This window comes from Onychomys torridus, chromosome 8, assembly GCF_903995425.1.
Source record: "Onychomys torridus chromosome 8, mOncTor1.1, whole genome shotgun sequence".
In the NCBI taxonomy this organism is placed as follows: domain Eukaryota; kingdom Metazoa; phylum Chordata; class Mammalia; order Rodentia; family Cricetidae; genus Onychomys; species Onychomys torridus.
The window spans coordinates 18,934,432-18,949,942 of NC_050450.1; the positions used below are offsets into that span (position 1 = coordinate 18,934,432).

The 15,511-nt window shown below is 48.8% G+C and overlaps 1 protein-coding gene across 3 annotated transcripts in view; it reads left to right on the forward strand.

Annotated features, from left to right (window-relative positions):
* The window catches only part of Lmf1 (lipase maturation factor 1), an 89,438-nt gene that overhangs the window by 38,403 nt on the left and 35,524 nt on the right, over nucleotides 1–15,511 (forward strand). For all 3 annotated transcript variants that reach the window (XM_036196386.1, XM_036196384.1, XM_036196385.1), the window contains exon 4: nucleotides 2,339–2,487. In XM_036196386.1, coding sequence (XP_036052279.1) covers nucleotides 2,339–2,487 — 149 coding nt within the window. The remainder of the gene's footprint in view (nucleotides 1–2,338; nucleotides 2,488–15,511) is intronic.

The following is a 15,511-nucleotide window of genomic DNA, read 5'->3' on the forward strand; positions in this document are numbered from 1 at the left end:
TATCCCAAGGAAAACCAGAGGGATTGTTGTACAAAGGTGAAGCACCCGTGTGGAAAGGGGGACTGTTGGGGAGGTTTGCTTAGCCCCTTTTTAATGCCAACAGGACAAGATTAAATCATGCAATGCACAGAGAGACATGAGCTCCTTTGCTGGGTATGGACAGCAGCAGAAGCAGCCAGGCCAAGGGTACCCAGAAGCCGTCCCATCCCAGATTTTAGAAATGGCAGTGTTAAATCATTAAATGGGGGCCTTGCTGGTTTTTTCTGGGTTTGTAGCTCTCCCTCAGCCCTTTGGTGACAATTCACAAACACTTAGCCTTGGACTCGTGCCAAGAGCAGGGAAACTTGGCACAAGAGGCCTAGCTCCACCTGACACATGTGGCGCTCCAGCTCAGCAAGTTCCAGCTGCTGTGGCCACAGCCCAGCTTCGGCACTCACTGAAGCCCTGATCGTGACCGCTTGTCTCTCCCGCAGTAGCTCCCAGAGCAGGCAGTGCCTGTCAGGTCCAGCCTATGGCTTGTCACTTTGCTACCTCTGCCCTCCTCATCAAGTGGATGGCTTCCAGGGAGGCAGCCGTTGAGATGGACCAATGAGGGCCCTAGCACAGGCAGACTCGCCATGGGGGGCTAGCAAGGGGTCCCGAAACCAAGTAGAGCCTGTGGCTTAGGACACAGTCCTTTAAGGGTGGTGCATGCAGAGTACATGGGGGTGGGGCACAGCAACAGGATGCTGATAGTCAGGAATGGGTTTTCTGTTTTAGAGCTGTGGAGATCTACAGAATATTATGAAAATATACCTGGCTCCCACATTTTGACACCAGATCCCTCGTGGTTAGTCCTCACACTCATACGCTACCTTCACCACATTTCTAATTAACTGGTGCCCACAATATTCATATTTCTCTGTTTCCCTTAAATTTTTCTTTGTCTGTTGGCTTTTGCTGACCCAGGACCCCAGGTGACATTTAGTCACCACATTTCAGCTACTCCAGGCTGGCACTTTTTGTCTCCCCTTGGCCTTGAAGCCTTGATAGTTTGATGTGCTGCTCAGAGTCAGTGGAGACCCCTCCATGGGGCCTGGCTTTTGTCTTCCCTGGGCTGATGTGGGTTTGGGAGCAGTAGCAACTCCTTCACCTGCTTTGACACACACTGTAAACCTCACTGAGTTGACTTTGACCACTTGGGATGGCCACTGTAGATGGCCCCACCCCCATGCCATGGCAAGATGGTACCGTGCAGACTCTACGTGCAGAGGACCATGACCTGTGCACTCTGAGGCAGTGTTCTGGAAAATCTGCATCTGGTCCTACATATCTGTTAATTCAATCTTTGGTTCTGTCAGTGTAGACTTGTGTGTGCCTAGTTCATAGAGTATTATAACATCATGATCATTAGCTATTTTATAGACTTTTAACTCTAAGATAACTTTATAGAAAAAAAGCAGCTCCCTGGATCTCTGTCCTCCACTACTTTCCCCTGCAGTCCCTCCTGACTGCCCCTTCCTCGTACACGTGTGCATAGTTACTGCTGCCGCTGTGAACCTGTCAGCACAAGGGGCTAGCACAGCCCTGCCTGGCATCCTGAGACCTTGCAGGGAGAGGGAGTCACCACCACTCCATAGGTGGCGAGGCAATACCAGCAGTGGGGCCTTCTGTGCCCCAGGACTCCCCTCTTTCAGTCTTTGGGAATGCAGGGCTCACCTGAGGGCTGTTCTCATGGCATTTCCTGTGCCAAGTCCCCCCTGGAAGAATAGCCAGTGTCCACAACAGACACAGAGCAGTCTTCTCTCAGGGGCTCATTAATCACTGGGTTTGCTGATCCTGGGTGCCGGCTTTGCCTGACTCATTGGCCCAGGCCTGAGTGGGAGCTGCTCTCCCAGAGTTTGTGTGTGTTGTACCTGCATCTGTGCTGGCAAACATTCCTTGGGAAGGACATTCAAAGCTGTGATTCTTCACATAAACCTAAAAACAAAAGGCTTTCCACAAATGCCCATGGGCAGTGCACAACCAAGTGTGGGCTCCAGATATGATGTTTATGCAGCATCCCACACAGGATGGGGACCATCATCTGAACTGGGCAGCACAGGTCTTTCCTGTTCAAAAGCAGGGAACCTGGGTTGCAGAATTCTCCAGTCCCAGGCTCTGGGTTACCCCACTCGGAGATCTGTATTTTGTTTCCTATGAAGACACTTGGTAACATTTGCTTGTCTTACATCTCAGTCTCATTTTAAGGACTTCTTGGTCAAGCTGAACTTCGGGGGTGATTGCTTTGTAAACACTTGACCCCACTGACCTTCCTCTTTGTGTCTCCTCTTGTCCCCCCCCCCACCCCCCACTGCAGGATGGGAGTCACAGCTGCTGGAAACAGGATTCCTGGGAATCTTTCTGTGCCCTCTCTGGACGCTGTCCCGCCTCCCTAAGCACACCCCCACATCCCGAATTGTCCTGTGGGGCTTCCGCTGGCTGATCTTCAGGATCATGCTTGGAGCGGTAGGTGGAACTGTCGTGTAAATGTATTTGGGAATAATGTCCTCAGAACACACCTGGCAACTCTGCTGGGCTAGGCTGGCTCATCTGGAGCTGGATGCCTCCTTGCTGACTTGTAACTGCTCTCCTGACGTTGGTCTGGCCCTGCCCACTGTCTTCCACTTCACAGGGTGGCCTGCCATAAGCAGTCCACTCATCAGTTCCACCAGCCACATTCACAGCCATTTTCTGTGGGAAGCAACCACAACTTTGAGTCCTTTCCTGGAGGAGACTTGGGAAAGAACCGTGCCCTCTCCCAGAATGTCTTGGATGTCTCCAAGGTCGTTTCAAAATGATGAAGGTCACGTGCCATTGAGATGTGTTGGTGAGCCTCACCTCTCACACTGGGGCAGCTTCCAGACACCTCTGTCTGTGTCTTTTGGTTGGGTCCCCAGCTTGCTTGCTTCTAGGAATGTCTTTCATATAAGCCAGATGTGTTCAAAATTTTCTAGTCTAGTGTGGCTATCATTTAACAGCCTGTGTGGTCAGCAGCCCTTGCCTGCTCCGGGGCTGCTCTACCCAAGTCTGCTCCCCCACACCCCAACCCTGTATCCTTGCTGTGTCCTGATGCTTTTGCTTCCACTGATGTGCACTGCTGAAACTTTCAGACACATGATTTGAAACTTTGAAGTGAGAGTGAGGCATCTGCTTTTGACCTCTGAATTATACAGAGAACATGGCTCTGCTTCCTTCCTTGTTTTCCATTCTTTGATGAGATCTCTGTTCTTCTAGAATTACACAGTATTAGCTTTTCCATATTTCAGCCTCATTGGACAGATTCTCTCTACATGGATCTCTTTGCTTACTTTTATGTTGTCTGAGGGGACTAACCCAAGCATACAGAGAAGTTGAGGCATATCACAAAGAATGGGTCCCTGAATCATGTGAGCAGGGTGCTCCCATATGAGAGCAGGATTCTTCAAACCGAGACCTCCTTCAGTCTAGAACATTCTGCATCTTTCTCTGACTGCCCAGATCTTGATTTCCAGGCTTTTCTGGTGACCTCATGACTGTTCTGGGTATTGCTTAGCAGCAGGAGGCTTTTCCTATGCTCACAGGGGCAGCTCTGGCTGCCCCTTCCTGACCAGCTGTCAGCCGCTGACTCTGGAGGGACACCGCCTTCCCACTGCAATACAGGGTGCTGTGAGCCCTCTGGAACCTACACTATCTCCATGGCTACGAATCTTGACTAGAACTGGTGCTAAGTGGTACTGCGTATCCTCTGTTCTGGGTTGATTCTTGTTGCTGAGATAAAACACTCTGACCAAAAGCAGTTTAGGGGAAGAGGGAGTTTATTGGTATACACTTCATAATCCATCATTGAGCAAAGTCAGGGCAGGAACTCAAGCAAGAACTGAAACCATAGAAGAATGCCCTTTTCTGTCTTGCTCTGAAGCTCATGCTCAGCTAGCTTTCTTATACAGCCCAGAAACACCTGCCTAGGAATGGAGCTGCCCACTGTGGGTTGGCTCTCCTGTGCCATTTAACAATCCCCCACAAACATGTCTATAGGCAGATCTGACCTGGGAAATCCCTCCATTGAGACTCTCTTCTTCAGTGACTCTAGGCTGTATCACGTTGATGGTTAAAGCTGATTAGGACACCGTCTGCACTGTGGACGAAGGCAGCCTATTCTCAGATGAGATAAGCTTGTAGAGTGTGAGTATCCCCATCTTCTTCACCATCTTCTCCTGAGTCCACTGCATAGGGTGTGGGCCTCAGTGAGGAAACATCATAGGGCCATGACAGGCTAGGCCCCTTTCTCCACGCTGTCTGCAGCATTGGCCTTGGCCCGGGTGTTTTTGCCCCTAAGGATGTTCTATCCTATGAGGCTCAGGTAGTGCACACATGGCCATGGTGATCAGGGTACCTGACAAGTCATTTCTCGACTAAAATGATCCAGTAGCTTTGTGTTTTTATGTATGAACATTGAAAGTCAGCTGATTAGGGCTGAGATGGCTCAGTAGTTAAGAGTACTGACTGCTCTTCCAGAAGACCTGGGTTCAGTTCCCAGCACCCACATGGCAGCTCACAACCGTCTGTAAGTCTAAGATCTGATACCCTCACACAGACATACACACAAGCAAAATACCAGTGCACATAAAATAAATAAATAAATAAATAATTTTTTGAAAAAAAAGAAAGTCATCTGGTTTCCAGGTGCTCTTCACATGCTTGTTATCTGAAGCAGGTCACCCGGTACATGCTCCTCTGTGACTGTAACTGTGCTCTTCCTTTGCTCTTGTGGCTGGGGTTCCTGGAGAGACCTCAGCTGTGACCCATACATCTACCCAGGTCCTCCAACTGTGAGCTCCCCATGTTGGGCATATGAAGGGCCACAACAGCCCAACAGGAGGATGGGCAGGTGTGAGACACCCTAAGAAAGCTATGTGGGGTCAGTATTTGGCAGCGGTAACTAAACACAGGTGAAATCCAGTGCTTGCCAGGCCTCAGTGATGACCCCGAGTCTGCACTGTGAGCATTCTGGGGTATGCTGCTATCTCCAAGGCCAACGTGCATTTGGAAAAGGGCACTGAATGCTTTGCCGTCCTCCATGTCAAAGGGCACTTATTCCTGGCAGGCCGAGGGAGCCACAAGCTTAGTCTCCTCTCCCGGCTGGCGTTAGTGAGCCTGACTCTTTTCAAAAGTTTCAAAAGACTCTGTGTGGAAGGCAGCTCTATGGCAGTATGAAGTCCAGATCTGTGGAGAAGCTGAGCTGTGTGGAGAAGAAAGCCCAGCTTTGTAGAGAAGCCCAGCTTTGTAGAGAAGCCTAGCCCTGTGGAAAGGATGAACTAGATGGAGAAGCTAAGCTCTAGAGAAAAAGCTGAGCTGTGTAGAGAAGCTGGCCTGTGTAGAGCAGCACAGCCCTTAGAGAAGCTGAGTTGTATGGATAAGCTCTAAGACTGTTCCCTGCACCACTCTGGTGCTCAGTTGAATGCACTGCATGATACCTGACAGAACGCGCAAGTCATTAGCACATTCTGAAGCCTTTTATGGCATTCGGATTGACTGCTAGCGCCAGCTGGATAGAGATTGCCAGGTGCACTAAAAGGTGCAATTACTTGATACAGTCTCAGGTTGGATATTATTAATCTTGCTTCAGTGGAAAGCATAGAGAGAGGCGCTGTGGTATAGAGTGATGGTAACCTCCATTGTGGGCTGGCCCCAACCTGAGACCATAGGATCACAGAGAGCCCCTGCTCAAAAATCAGCCCTCAAGACCTCACTATCTGATGGCATTTTGTGTGCCCCCAAATTGGTTGATCCCTTGGAGCTGAGTCTCAGAGTCCTGTAGCCATGAGGTGGTGCCTCACAGGAGAGGAAAAGCCGTAGCATGTGACCTATGGGAGACTGAGCCAGGACTAGGGCAGCCACATCCTCAGGGGTGCATGGCTGACCCAGGCCACCATCCTCCCTGTAAGATGCAGCCGGGTGGTGTGGATTCATAGTCTGCAGAGATCCACAGCCAACTTCATGGCCTTGGCTTCTGTGGGCAGCGTACCTGGCTATGGCCCCGGGATGGGACAAGCAGAGCTGAGACCACACCAAGCAGAAGGAAAGGAAGTTGACGGAGGGTTTGGAGGGATCTGTTCTGGATGGAGATCTGAGAGGCCTGGCCTCACTCTGCTGAGCCCTGATCTAATGATGAGGGACATCAGCAAGCCCCCTGGGGGGCAGGCTTCAAACTTACCTGCCAGCTTCCTCTCAAATGTCAAATGTCTTGAGACACAGAAGAGAATGACCAACTCAGGTCATCAGGCTTGGTGACAAGTCCCTTTACCCACTGAGCCATCTCATACTGTGCTCTGTGCTACAGAAACTGTCAGAAAATTAGATCTTCAAAAGTAGCGTTGATAATAAAATCCAAGTTAGGCTGGTAATATGGGCATGTAATTCCAGCTTCTTGGGAGGCTGAGGCAGGAGGATCATAAGCACAGGCACCCTGGGCTACAGAGGAAGTGTCAGGCCAGCTTGGGCCTCAATGTAAAGCCAAAAGTTAGTGGCAGAGCTCTTGCCCAATGGTGCACAATATCAGTTCAGTGCCTAGTACTGTAGTTTTAGTCACTGTTCTATTTTTTTTTTAAAGATTTATTTATTTATTATGTATACAGAAGAGGGCGCCAGATTTCATTACAGATGGTTGTGAGCTACCATGTGGTTGCTAGGAATTGAACTCAGGACCTCTGCAAGAGCAGTCAGTGCTCTTAACCTCTGAGCCATCTCTCCAGCCCATAGTCACTGTTCTATTATGAAGAGACACCATGACCAAGTCAAAAAAGAAAGCATTTTATTGGGGGCTTGCTAACAATTTCAGATGTTAGTCCATTATCATCATGGTGGAAAGAGTGAAGGCATACAGGCAGATATGGTGTTGGAGAAGTAGCTGAGAGTTCTGTATCAAGATCCACAGGCAGAGAGAAAGACACTGGACTTGGCATGGGCTTTTGAAACCTCAAAGGCCACCTTGAACAAGGTCACATCTCCTAATCCTTCTAATCCTTTCAAACAGTGCCACTCCCTGGTGACTAAGCATTCAAATATGAGTCCATAGGGGCCCTTATTCAAACCACCACCACCACCACCACCACCACCACCACCACCACCACCACCACCACACACACACACACACACACACACACACACACACACACACAATTTAAAAGTAAAAATATAATAACATCTAAAACCAAGAAGTAAGAAATTTTGGCAAAAGAACAGCCACAGGTAAATCTGTTCTGTCTGCTCCAGAACATTGCTGAGACGAGGCAAAGGAGCCATTAGTCAACAGGAGCTATACCACGTTTGTGGACCTGAGTTCCAGATGGTTTCTAATTATTCTGCAGACTTCCCAAAACCTAGACATAAACCCAGAAAGATTTTTTTTTAATCAGGAATTTGATAAATTGAGTCTTAAATAGATGTGGAGATGCCAAAATTCTGTCTGTGTTTTGCGTTGTTTTGCTTTGTTTTTGAAACAAGGTCTCACTCTGTAGCCCTGGCTGTCCTGGAACTCGCTATGTAGACAGGCTGGCCTCAAACTCACACAGGTCCTCTGCGTTTGCCTCCTGAGTGCTGGAATTAAAGTTGTAAGCCACCACATCATATCCCAAATGCCAAGGCACTGAATGGTTTTGTATTTTGTTTTGTAGTTTGTAAAACAAACTCCAGCAGACAGACAGCTTGTTTCCATGACAACCAAACAGCAGCAATGTTACAGACCCAAGGTGTGAGGCTCTGTTAGTAGCCTCAGAATCATGCTCAGTAAGGAGTCCTGCCGTGGGGGACAGAGAGACACACAGACACTGATGTACATGTAGACACAAAGACATACACAGAGACATAGAGAGACACACAGACACAGAGATGCACACACAGATATAAACACACACAAAGACACACAGAGAGATACACATGTAGACACATGCACACAGAGAGACAGAGAAACAGACAGAGAGACAGACACAGAGAGATGCACACACAGACACAGAAATATACAGAGACACACAGAGACAGACAGACAGACACACACACACACACACACACACACACACACACACACACACACACAGAGGGTTCTTTCACAAAAGGCCCCAGAACAGATAATCCCTGGCTGGTATCTTTGGGTGAGAACATAGGAAGAGGCACACAGGATCCTTCTTGGGTGATGAAGACATCTAACGTCTTGATGGGAGGAGGTGCTGTGAGAATGTGTGTCCTCCTCATCTCCTCAAGCATTAACTGTGAGGCAGTTGAAGAGTTATTTCTAGACCTAATGAGGTCAGCCTATGGCTGGGGAAGGATGGCTGAGGGGATCAGGAATCCGCCTCAAACCTATTTGTCCATGCATTCCCTCAGGAACCGTGTCCCTCGGGGCCTGGGGAGACTCAGCCAAGTGCTGCCCTCTGTGCTGATGCTGGCCATGGCCATGGCATCCCTCTGTCACCCAATTCCCTATAGCACAACGGGAAGAATCCATTTCTTATAGTTTGGGTGGCATTGAAGTCAAGGTGGTATTAGGGACAGTCTGCTGCTAATGGGCCAGTCAGGGTGGCATGATGCAAGGAGAACACACGTCTGCCTGCCTGCCAGAGGGCCACAGCAGCACCTAGCACTCTGCCTGGTCTTCTCTTCACCTCAGCCAGGAACCCAGGTCACAGCCGCTTGTTTCATGCCAGGTGAGCCGTACCAGTGAGGGAGCGGTGGTACAGTCTCACCCCTTCCCCACACAGGACAGGGGCAGGCCTCAGGGAACAGAAAAGGCTCCTTGCCAGACCTAATGGAAAGTTGCAGCGCTGTGCCTCTCTCCACCAGGCGCAGCCACTGTCCTCCTTTCTCTCAACTGCAGGAGTAGTGCAGACGGTCTCACGTGGCTCCCTCATCCCAGGAAGGGCCCCCGCCTCCATCCCACCAGACTGATGTTTTCCTTAGTGCATCAGTCTCAGCCACATTGAGGCGGAGGCTCTCCTACTTCAGGAAACTGTAGCGACGTGGGTGTCAAGCGGCATTTAAGGCAGTAGATTATTACTTTCGTGATGCTTTCTTGAAAAATTCTTTTGCACTTCTTGGTCTCGTTCTGTTGGACAGTCCGTGTGTCTGTAGTGAGGTTTATATGCTCCTCGTTCAGAGGTGTTTTGAGTGCCTGTCCATGCAAATCCTCCTCGTCTAGGGCTCCTGGGCAGAGCCTGGGCCTCAGGCAGAGATGGATTTTCCATGCAAGCTCTGGAACCGGCTCTGCCCTTGATTATCCCATCCCGATGAACTGCGCTGACAAGCTAGCGGTCTCCATTGCTGAGATTCTGGGAAGCAAGCCAACGTCTTTGTTGCTGGGAATTCTCAGGCCTGCACATTACCCAAGGGGAGACCACTTGCTTTTCACATTGACCCCTAAAGTGTGGAAAAGCTGAGAAACCTGTCTCTTTGTACGCCTCCCTCTTCCAGCCTCACTGCCTCCATTTGGAGAAGCATGTGTGGGTGGCAGTCCCTCCTCCGTGTGCTACACAGTCCTCTCTTCTGGAGAGCCTGCCTTGCTGGGAGCTTCACCTGCAGAGGTGCTGTGGGCCCATGAGGGTAGAGACGAGACAGGAAACATGTAACTCTGGTAGACAGCAAGTGATAGGAGCTGTGAGGTCAGGGACAGAGGGCGTCCTTCCTCCTGACCTTGCTTCTGGGCTGCACCTCTGCAGTGTGTCCTGAGTTGGCACTGGTCTCCTCAGTTCCTGTCTGTGCTGTAACAGCTTGTGCTGCCAGTTTTCCTGATATTTAATTTCAAAATTAGCATATATTTATTGTATAATATAATGGGTCTCCCCATGACATTTCCATATATGCACATAATGTGCTAGTTCTGATACTGTTTTCTGTATGTTTGCTTCATATTTTAGAAGGTAAGAATTTACTATGCAGCCAGGCCTGCCGGTATATGCTGTTAACCCCAGTGCTTGGGAGGCAGAAGCAGGTGGATCTCTGAGTTTGAAGCCAGCCTCGTCTATAGATAGTTCTGGGACAGCCAGAGCCATACAGTGAGACCCTATCTCAAAAAACAACAACAAAGAATGCAGGACTCCAAATTTTTGTAGAACAAAATATAAGTTAAGCAGGCAATTCTCTTTGCAATGAGAATGGCTGCTATAGCTGAACAGGGTGTTTTCCATCATTTATCCTGGGAGGAGGGTGAGAGACCAAGGCTCAGAACATGCAGTGATGTGTCTCATGCTGAGGTGATCCCAACCCACAGGCTGTTGACAACAGTGATGAGACCCTACACTACCCATTCGGGTTCAGCTTCCCACTTAGTAGACGCAGCCTTAGCCACTGCCCATGTGTATGTGCCTTGTCCTCCAGCTCTGGGTGCTCATCCCTAGCTACAGCACCTCCAGGTCGGGCCCTCTGATGCTACACACACACACACACACACACACACACACACACACACACACACACACACACGAAACTGTATCAGCTGAAGTGAAGATAGAAACCTGCAGGGCCAATAGCTTCCAGGTCAGAATTGAGCAGCAGCCAGCACGTGACCCAAGGCTTCCTGAGAAAGCATCCCCCAGGGTCAGCACGTGTGTCTGAGATGCTGCTGCGCCGTCACCTGGGATGTCACGAGAGCGTTAGACCTGCAGATTTGACAGCTCAGAGGAGACAGGCAGATTCCTTGACAAATGCAGCCACCAAAACCAAGACAAAGGAAGCAGGAAACCTGGGTAGTTTTGTGTCTGTTAAAGAAATTGAATTAGAAGTAAAAGAAGAAAAACCATTCCAGAAAGAATCCTTACCCCAGCTGGCTTCACCAGTGAACTTTGTCAGACGTTTTGGGAGGAAATAACAGCAGTCCAGCACTAAGGCTTTAGAAAACACTCAAGGAGGAAGAGTCCCAAAGTTCCTCATGCAGCCCGCACAGCAGTGACCCCAGACCTAATGCAGACATGCAGAAATAAAGATCAGAGCCTGGCACCCTCACAGAGACACAGGGACCCTTAAAAGCCTGGTCTTGAATAAAAAAGCACAGGTTCATCTTGGGTATGCAAGGTTGGTTAACTTTTTAAAATCAGTCCATGCAATTTGGTAACAAAATAGAGGTAAAAAGCCATTTTATAATCACAACAGTTAAAAAAAAAAAAAAAAAAAAACACTCAATTGCAGCTTGCCTGTAACCTAAGCACCTAGGAGGCCGAAGCCTAAGCTATGAACAAATATCCAGTCTTCTAAAAAAAAAAAAAAAAAATCAGGATGTGGTGGCAGGGGGATCTCAGAGTTGAGTTGAGGCCAGCCTGATCTACAGAGTGAGTACCAGGACAGCCTGGACTACACAGAGAAACCCTGTCTCAAAAACAAACAAAAAAGCATAAAAGCATGTATGAGGTCAGAGATGGCAGGGTGCCTGTTCCCAAGACCACTCCTCCAGGGTGCATTAGGCCTCACATTTGGAAAAGAAGAAATTAAGTTATAATCCACAGATATGATTGTACATTTGGAGAACCCAGTGAAAGCTGAGCATGATGTGCACCTGTAATTCCAGCACTCAGGAGGTGGAAGTTGTAGATCAAGAGTTCAAGATCACCTTCAACTATGTGTGGAGTTCAAGGCCGATGTAGGCTACGTGAGACCCCATCTCGTTACTCCCCTGCCCCTTCCATCTGGGAGGAAGGAAGGAGGGAAGTGAAGAAAGAAAAGGAATCTAAAAAGCAACTGTTAAAACGAGTGTGATGTTTTAGGATGCAAGGTTAAAGATTTGTTTTTATTTTATATGTATGGATGTGTTAACTGTATATGTGTGTGCCCCACGTACATGCAGTACTGGAGGAGGCCAGAAGAGGGCATCAGATCCCAGAACTAGAGTTACAGATGGATGTTCCCCATCATGCAGCTGCTGAGAATTGAATCCCTGTCCCCTGGAAAAGCAGCCAGTGCTCTTAACCACTGAGCCATCTCTCCAGCCCAATATTTCATGAACTGTTAACAAGCCATTACAAAATGAAAATTTGAGAGTGTTATCTATTGCATCAAAGCTCCTCAAAAGCCCCATAGTAAATCTGTTTAAGGATGTCTAAGATGTGTGCTTTAAAAGCTGTGCAGTGGGGCGAAGGGAATTTCAAAGATTATAAATGGAGAGACAGACCATGTTCATAGATCAGAAAGATTCGACATTGCATCTGGCTTGGCCAGTTTTATCTACAGAGTCAAGGCAATTAGTATCAAACTCCCTGACTGATTCTAAATTGCGTATGAAAATACAGAGGATCTTTTAAAAAAGAACAGAGTTAGAGGACTGTGCTGATTTTAGAGCTCGCCTTAAAGCTGAAGTCTGCTAGTGATCTACACTGGAAAAAATATATCAGTAGGAGAGCAGAGTCCAGGAACAGACGTCATCCTCAGCTCTTTGTGGGCACCCATCCAGAGCACTGACGAGATGAGAGGAAAGCAAATCCATCACTTACAGACATTGCTGGAGTCATTGCATATACCCACTGAAGGAAAACGTTGAGACGCCATACTTCATTGTCCCAAATGACCCCTGGAAAAGTGAGCTAGGAAATCATAGTCTGGGAGAACATTTGGGGCACACAGTTTTGATATACAACATATAGAGCACACATCACAACCCTAGAAATGTGAGCAAAAGATGTATTTGCTTTCTTTGCAAAGGAAGATACAAGACTCACCGATGAGTGTGTGGGAAACTAAGAGACCCCACCTTCTAGAAAGGATAAGAACAACATGGCAGCCAGGCGGTGGTGGCGCACGCCTTTAATCCCAGCACTCGGGAGGTAGAAGCAGGTGGATCTCTGTGAGTACAAAGCCAGCCTGGGCTACCAAGTGAGTTCCAAGGTGCAAAGCTACACAGAGAAACCCTGTCTGGAAAAACCAAAATGAAAAAAAATAAAAAGAACAACATGGCAATGTCAGCTGCTGGGATTCCTGTTTCAGAGGATATGTGTAGCTGCCCTTGGACAGACATTCTACCCCTAGGAATGTGTCCCCTGGGCCCAGGGCTGCAGGTATCCTGTAGTTTTGTCCAGAATGGGCAAATGCTAGAGACCTCCATGTGTCAATCTTTTAGTAAAAGCACACAAAGGAAAGTAGCTGCATGGTTACTATTCAGATCTACAGTGTGCAGCCAGGCAGATGGCAGCTCCTGGAGTAAGTGTCCTTTAGGGGACTTCCCTGGCTAGGCAGGACCATTGAGCTAGACTGTGATTGCCTTGTAGTAGGTAAGGCATGAAACTGACCAGAAAGGAATCAGAGAGAAATCTTTGTGGGGATGGAAATGCCCGTGTCCTGTCAGACTGCCAGATTCCTGATAGTGACCTGTGTCAGAAGTCAGACACATGTGATGTGTGCATCTGCTTCAAGTAAACCACAGCACAGTCTTCTGTCTTCAGAGCAGGTAGCAAGCCTGTTCATATACAGCATGCTGTGAGATGCAGCCATGGCAGCACGTGCCTTGCGGTGAGGAGGGAGTCTGTGTCTAGTTTTTGTTGCTGTGAAGAGACTCCATGGCCACAGCAACTCTTATAAGGAAAACATTTAATTTAGGGGGGCTCACTTACAGTTTCAGAGGTTCAGTCCATTATCATCATGGTGGGGAGCATGGCAGCATGCAGGCAGACATGGTGCTGGAGGAGTAATCGAGAGTCCTACATCTTGCAGCCAGCAGGAAGTTGACTGACACATTGGGCGGTGTCCTGAGCATAGGAAACCTCAAAGCCCGCCCCCACAGTGACTCACTTCCTCCAGTAAGATCACACCCATTCCAACAAAGCCAACCTCCTAATAGTACCACTCCCTGTGGGATTATGGGGGTCGATTACATTCTAACTACCATAGTCTCTCCAGAGAGCAGGGAAGGGAGCTGTAGTGGCCATCAGGTGGGGGACTTCAGCAGGACACAAAGGGAAGCTGTACCTGCATGAAGTAGCCAGGCAGATGTTCCTAGAGAGTGGCCATGGTTCTTGCCCATTAGCAACATCTAAGAAGCCACATGGGACTTGGGGCCATAAGGAGAGCTCTCAGAGCCAAGACAACTCAGCAAAGAGCAGAGGTGGCCAGAGAAAACCTGGCAGTGAGTGGGAGGGGATGCAGGCAAGTGACTGAGAACAGAGTCGGAAATACATTCTGGAAGGAAAGAGCCAGCCGATAGGGTTGGCCATAGAGCAGCTCCTGTTGGAGAAGCAAGAGATGGCCTCAACTGCCTGCAATGTGTCCAGGATGTTCTACAACATTGTCCAGCCTGATCCAAGAGCTTGCTCTCCAGCTGCCACAAAAAGCCAACAGATCCCAGAAGTGGACAGGAGTCATAGAGACATCCAGAAGCACCTGGTCAGCCCTGGGCAATGCCCATCCTCTCCTAGACAGTGTGTTGTGGGGCCTGTGGCTGGGGGAAGTGGAGTGCCTGCAGATTATGCTTATAGACTGAGGTGGGGCTAGACAGGCAGTATACAGAGAAGCTCTTGAGATATTTTCTTGTGGGCCATTTTTCATGTAGAAGGAAGTAGTATGTTTCTGCTCATGTCTGCTTCCAGAGTAGAACCACTTGGCCTGCAGCCCCAGGTTGTTAGGAGGTGAGGACTCCCAAGACTGCTGCAAAGCCTCGTCTCTATTAGGCAGAAGGCTGGCTGTGCTTATGTCGACAGGCCCAGTGACTGTTCTGAACGGGATGAACCAGGATAATTTTAAAAGCAGTTTCCATGTTAGCGTGCACCCGCCCCCAGGATGCTTCAGGAGCTGATGCTCAGGCCACGGAAGTGTGGGCTTGTGGGCGGCTCTGAACAGTTAGCAAGCAGGGTGGAGACGTCGGTAGCAGTGAAGAGCCGGTGCTAGGGAACCAAGACAAAAACAGGCTTTGAAGTTGCCGGGCTCTTTTCTCAGAGTTGGAGTGCCATTGGTAAAATCGTATTAAATATAATGAAATAAATGCTGGAATGCAGAGTGTGCCTGTGAAGACAGAATGAAACGGATGTCCCTGCCATTTCCCTCGTCCTGGGCACCCTAACTCCGAAATGAGAGCAATCATTCTAATTGGCTTTATTGCATTAGCGTGGGCAGAGCTGGAGAAAGGGGGCTTTCTTCCTGCCTGCCCGTCAGCCCCCAGGACACTCAGAAGGCCTGACCCCTGACTCTGCTCAGAGACATCGCGGGAATCTTTGGACCCCATGTCTCCTGTGTCATGACCTTTGATCCCCAATTGCAGTCCTTTCATATGGCTGTCCCAGTCTGGCCCCTGACAGCCTCTTTGGGTCCCCATCAACTGCTATTTGTCTCATACAGCCCATGACCCTCAGAGGCTTAAAAAAGCGTAATGCTCCAGCACAGCCAGGGGCTTTTCAGAACCCTCTCATCCATCCATTCCTAGGAGCCCATCAAGGTTATCATGCATAGTTTAGGTGTTGAGGTCCTTTTCAAAGGGCATGGTGCGTAAACCTTACAGCTCTACTCATTTTTATTTTCAAGTGCTTTTTTTTTTTTTTTTTTTTTTTTTTTT